At 46.8% G+C, this 6223-nt stretch overlaps 1 protein-coding gene across 3 annotated transcripts in view; it reads right to left on the bottom strand.

Annotated features, from left to right (window-relative positions):
• Positions 1 to 1364, bottom strand: part of RBM25 (RNA binding motif protein 25) — a 36459-nt gene extending 35095 nt beyond the window's left edge. The window contains exon 1 of one of the 3 annotated variants that reach the window (XM_079990062.1): positions 1217 to 1364. Coding sequence is in view for 2 of the 3 variants with exons in the window: in XM_079990061.1 (XP_079846187.1) it covers positions 1117 to 1148 (32 nt within the window). In the remaining variant the exon portion in view is untranslated. Of the gene's footprint in view, positions 1 to 1116 lie in introns of all 3 variants that reach the window. The other 2 variants (XM_079990061.1, XM_079990063.1) reach the window with 2 other exon arrangements.
• Between the last annotated feature and the right edge of the window lie 4859 nt (positions 1365 to 6223).

Below are 6223 nucleotides of genomic sequence, written 5' to 3' on the forward strand. Positions count from 1 at the left end.
TTGGAATTGCATAAAAAGATCTGAAATGTTCAGTGTTAATTTAACATTAATTTTCTGGAGATATTTAGAGATAGAAAGCAGTCAGACCACACAGCCTTCTATTTCAGCAATACCTAGGCTGACTGGCAGTGTCTCTCCAGGATTTCAGACTACAGTCTCCCCCAGCCTTACCTGAAGATGCTTGGAACTGAATCTGAGACCCTCTGCATGCAAAGCTGATGCTCTACCACTGAGCTATGATCAATATGCCTGCTCTCCCAGCATTATTTCTGCTGCAAGTCTAATTCATACCAAGTTCCATTGGGGTTTCATTTCAGGTAAATGTTATTAAGGCTTAAAACACATTTCTCACACACATAATGGAAAACCTCCATTGAAGCTGTGCAGATTCATTACACAGCCTTGCCTGCAATAAAGGAACAATAACCTGCTACTTAAAACACAGTTATGAATGATTGATCCCAACCCCATTATGTGGGCATGTTGCAGGTACTGCATGTTCAAGTATAGAAGCTGCAGGATTATTAATTTTTTTACACGCTGAACTTGAAAGATAGCGAAGTTCAGCTTGCTGCTCAACATTTTGGAATAAAATTACCCATTTGCCAACGCACTGCCATACAGAAGCTTATTCTGCACGAGTCAGACCTTTCAAGAACACTGACAATTCTGCCTACGGTGCGTGATCTGCGATGGCCCCATTCAAACGTACGAGTCAAAGCTTGATGCTCGTCAAGCTCTGAACACGCACGTCGTGAATCAGGCCCGTGTACAAAACACGCAGGGGGGCTTCCAGGAACACAACTACAAGGCTTCGTTCTAAACGGGCTAACTCGCAGGGCGGTTGAGAGTGTGGCCCTGCCTTCCGAAGAAGCTCTCGTCCACTAGCGCCCCCCACAGCCTCTCCCTCCGCCCATCCGCTAAGAAAGGGGGGGGACCTCCAAACAACCCCCTCCCCGCGAAAGAGGACCCGATCCCACCGCCCAGCTCCCCTCCCCCCCTCGTGGCCTGTAGGTCGCGGATTCCGCCATTCCGCCTCCCCCGGGGAAACCAAGAGCGGACCCCCCCCAACCCCCTCGACCCGCTCCCGCCCCCTGCTAGAGTGGCGCCCAGTACCGCAGGTGCCCCATGCCGGCGAGGCCCGTCATGTCCTCGCCCCCTCCCCGTTCCTTGAGGAGGATTAGCGGCAGCGGCCCGGACGTCACCCGCCTCTCACCGCAAGCGCTGCCGGAGGAAACGAGGCCTTTCCCTCGCGACGCCTCTAAACCCGGCAAAGGCAACTAGGCCGCGAACGCACCGCAATGAGCCACAGGCGCCGTCGCGTTACGCCGCTGGTCACGTGAGGGGCCGCCCCTGAGCGCCTTTCGTCAGAAGACCGGGAGGCAGCGCGCGCGGCCGACCATAGAGATAGGAGCTAGAGCGACCCCCGCTCCGAAAGGAAACAGAAACCTCTAGGAATCACCTCAGCTCTTCCCCACGGCCTGTCCGCCCGTCTCTCAGAGGGTAGAGTTGTAACTGACTAGTTTTCTCATTGAGAAAAATCGCCGAGGATTAAAGCTGAGTTAGAGAAAAGTGCGAACCTCTGCCCCTGCTGCAATGTTTCCTAGGAGTAGCGGCCTCCTACTCCTTTAGCTCACACAAGAAGAGCGTCAGAAGGAATGAAGTCTGTGGTGCATCTCGTCAATTACCTGCAAAGAGGGCGGCGAGCGGCTTGACGACTCTGTCGCCATCTTTGCTGTGGGCAATCAACACTACCGCATAATGTTTTGCGGCGAGCCGCCATTTCCCGGTCACATCTGAGCTTCTTTGGATTCTTACCATGGAAAACCAACATTGTAGAGCGTCTTTGTTCTCATCGACCCCTTCATGCATTAAGCATACGCCAGCGCTTCAAGCGAACCTATTGGGGCTCTCTTCGTTTCCGAAATGGCTTCCTAGACACGCACAGCCACAATAAACATTCAGGAACCCTGAACTGTAGGGCTCCCTACTTCAATAGCAGGCTGCCTTCAGTGCCTTCGGAAAAACTATGAAAATAGGAAACTGCTGTGGCCTTGTTTCTAGGTAGCGAAGCCAAGGTGTCTTGGTGTAGGGCAGCTTCATTCTTGAAATTTGAAATCCAAACAACTCTTTGAGGTAGATCAAGTTGAGTAGTAACTGGCCAAAGGTCACCAAGTAAAATTCATGGGCGGGGGGGATTTTGAACTTGTGCCTGATTTCCCCTGTTGTGGTTTGGCATTATAAGAATTTTTAGGTTTTATATATATATATATATATATATATATATATATATCATAGCTGTCAACTTTTCCCTTTTCTTGCGAGGAATCCTATTCGGAATAAGGGAATTTCCCTTAAAAAAAGGAAATGTTGACAGCTATGATATCATTAATAATAATAATAAATGTTCATAAATGTACCAAGCAAACACATATATAAATATATAAAACCACATGTCTGAAATCCATAGGAAGTCCTAAAGCCATTTTCAGTCACCTCAAATATTTCTCTACAAGGTCAAAGGAAATGCAGAAACCTCCCCATTGTCCCTGTCCTCACAAATCCTGCCTTAAGGGCACATTTAAGGTATGAATAGGGTGAGCCTGTGACCTGGCTCAGGAATTAAGTGTTATCATTACAAAAGGATGGCCAGACTCCCCAGGTAATCCGGTCAAGTGACCATTAACAGGTAACCTGGCAGACAGGGTAAAAACAATGCACTCAGATTTCTGTGATGTAGGGATGCTGTATCTGGGGGGTGGTCTTGGACTCCAGGGCGGGCAATTTGAAATGTCTATATAACGGCGGGCACACCTTTGTTCTGGGTCCTCCTCCTCTCTCCTGCGTGTGGGGGAGCACCCTGTTGCAACAGTTTTTAAAAATAAAAATCAGGCTTAACTAGCCGTCTTGCTTTTCACTAGAATTCTGGTCTGGTCTCTGTCGTTTTACTAGCTGGTAAGGGCTTTCAATTGTGCTCTGCCAGAGGTCCAGGCTCCCTTCCGGAGAAGGACCCCTTTTAACTCTTATTACAAACCAGGGACGCAGGTGGCGCTGTGGGTTAAAGCCTCAGCGCCTAGGGCTTGCCGATCGAAAGGTCGGCGGTTCGAATCCCTGCGGCGGGGTGCGCTCCCGCTGCTCGGTCCCAGCGCCTGCCAACCTAGCAGTTCGAAAGCACCTCCGGGTGCAAGTAGATAAATAGGGACCGCTTACCAGCGGGAAGGTAAACGGCGTTTCCGTGTGCGGCTCTGGCTCTGGCCACAGCAGTGATGTCACGCTGGCCACGTGACCCGGAAGTGTCTCCGGACAGCGCTGGCCCCTGGCCTCTTAAGTGAGATGGGCGCACAACCCCAGAGTCTGTCAAGACTGGCCCGTACGGGCAGGGGTACCTTTACCTTTACCTTTTTTACAAACCACTAATACACAACACCTCACATACATACGCTCAGGGCCCAAGCTACATTATTCTCTAAACTGTTCATATTTTACAAGCTCTTAAGTAGAAAAGCTGACACTTCCCCCACCCCCCATTTCTTAATAAAACTCCATGTGTCTTTCTGCGCATGAGTACAGTTGAATCTATGCTAATGCAGGTGTTTCTTTTTAAAAATTAAAAATACAAATAGGTCTCTGAATAGTTTTGCAGGGTTCTACATTGCCCAGGGAATCTACAGGAGCAGAGCAGGATTCCTGCAGCAGATGGTCACTAAAATTTGCAAAGCACTCAGCACTCTGTTCACTAGAATAATACTGAATTATGAGTATTATGAGGTGAATTATGAGGTGTTTCCTGTGTAGCTTCTAGACTGAACACGGCAAAACATGAATTACAGTACATGTCAGTATCAGCCTGGGATAAAAAAAGTACTAGTTAATCGTGTAAATCCAGGCCTCTCTATCTGGCCCTCAGGCCTCTCCAGACCACACCTCTCACCATCCCTGCTTTGCACCCTCGGGTGATTTTTTTATGGCTAGAAACTGTCCTTTAACACATATTACATTTCTTGCTTGCCTAGATGGAGGTTAGTGAGGGGTGTGCAATTCTGTGAATAAACTAGCTTGCCACACAAAGGTAAAATACAGATTCATTGCTCTGCCCACATTTATCTGTGATTTTACCAACTGCTGGCATGTGGCTCCTGGAAGGTTGTCCATTCCCTGGAAGGAATGTGGCCCCTTGGTTTGAAAAGGGTTCCCCACCCCTGATGTAAAGTACTATAATGTAAGTTGTGAATGAGGATGGGGTGGTGGTGGAACTAGCATACCTGGCCCCACTCTTTCAGCTTTTGTATATTACTTATTCATGAATATAATGCCTGAATAGGGATAGAAAGAGAAAAGGACAGACAGAAAGACTACGGGTCATGGATTTATATTTAGCCTTTGTTGTTCCATAGGCTCAGAGTAACAACCGTTTTTAAACAACTAGCAGTCTTACAATACAAGTAATGAAGATACAAGTAATAATATTCAGTGGGAATATTAAGATGTGGCAGATGATCTGGCTATTGATGAAGCAGTTTCCAATTAAACTCAGTAGAGTAACAACTATATTTTAAATTATGCTTTATGCAATTACATTTACATACCTTGCATTCTGATCTTTACACATCATTACAGTGGCTGATGGACAACTCCTCATTAAGCAGTCAAAATAATACAATACAATTTCAGGATTTATTTGCTTGCTAATTGTTCCACATTGGCATTCCCTCAATAGAAGCTAAGGTTGAAGTTTCCTGAGAAAAGGTGTGTGTGTTTGTGTGTGACTAACAGAGAGTGATCATGCTGAGAGTTTGGATAGCGTTAGCTAAACTGTGATGCAGCCTTGGTTGGGGCTACAACAGTTGCTCTCAAAAAATTAGAATACAACCCTAATCGACGTTCAGCAGAGCTTGATGGAGTGGCAAAGCCAGCTTCACATCTACAGCCCAGTTCTTGTACTGGGCAAGGCAAAGTGCAGTAAAAAAATACTGCTTTGCTTTGCTAGCTCCCCACTCTGATAAAGTTGTGCTATATTCTTATTTACGCCAGGTCATAGAATTGCCTCCAATACACCAACATTATAGCTGAAGCATCCTATGCCTGCCATACATGAGGTTAGTAATAACACATCTCCAAACAAATAACAAAAACAAGGATAGATGTGCCCACCCTTGCTCCCTGATGCAGCTCAAACACATGCCACAACCACTAACAATGGCCACATGACATGTGGAGGCAGCCAATATCATTGCAATGATTCAGGCACTTCCTCACTCACCCCACGCAGAACGTACACTGCTACAGTGTACTCACTCCAACAGACATAGTGGCACACTCCATAAAGCACAATTTGGGAAAGAAGTTTGAACATCAACAGGGGAGAGTGGGCTAATTGGGAAGCACTCCAACAATCCTTCCCAGTGGACATAGGACTTGAGACCACACTTCAAATACCACAAAGCAATTGCCTACACACTTAGCCATAAGAGCAGAAGGCAAGTACAGATGTCATGGAGCATTTGTCACTCTGAAGCCCACAACCCCAACATGCAGTCATAGGTACCAGGAACATAGGTGATGCAAGAGGAGCCCTGGACTGGTGGAACAATTGCTGCATGCTTGGAGGGCCCTAAGTCAAATTCAGGATACACAGCACACTAGGAAAGAAGGGTCAGCCTCCACACCTGAGCCAACCATGCATGCATGGAGTAAAATCCTGTTCCTCCATTAGCCAACTAGCCATATTGACCCCCTCCTTTCCCCATGGCAATTTCCCCTGTATTGCCTGATAAGCCCAATGTGGTAGCATTGCAGCAGGACTCCATTATCCTATCTAGACCAACTGACTACGTATTTGAGTAGCCTCCCTTAAAGCTTACAGGACCTAAGTGAACTGAGAAAGGAGGCTCAGCTGCCCATTAGCAGATCCAGCTCCCTGCCTTACAGTCACCTCCTGAAGTCAGCTACAAACAGATCACACTATGTTGGGGAAATCAGAAGACACTTGTAGAGTTGCCAACCAGACCTTTGAGCAGCTTTTGTGCTTTGACAGTGGTTCAACGCACAAACTTAGCTCTAACAACTTTCTCAACATGCATCATTTTATAAACTATCATGTCCGCTTACTCTTAATTTTTTTGTAAACTAATAAGTCCCAAAACATCATAGCCTTTTCTTGGAAGTGAGTTGCTTCTGCCTCCTGATTATTTTGTTTGTCATTTTCTACACCTTTTCCAGCTCT

The sequence above is a fragment of the Podarcis cretensis genome, assembly GCF_951804945.1.
Source record: "Podarcis cretensis genome assembly, chromosome: 1".
In the NCBI taxonomy this organism is placed as follows: domain Eukaryota; kingdom Metazoa; phylum Chordata; class Lepidosauria; order Squamata; family Lacertidae; genus Podarcis; species Podarcis cretensis.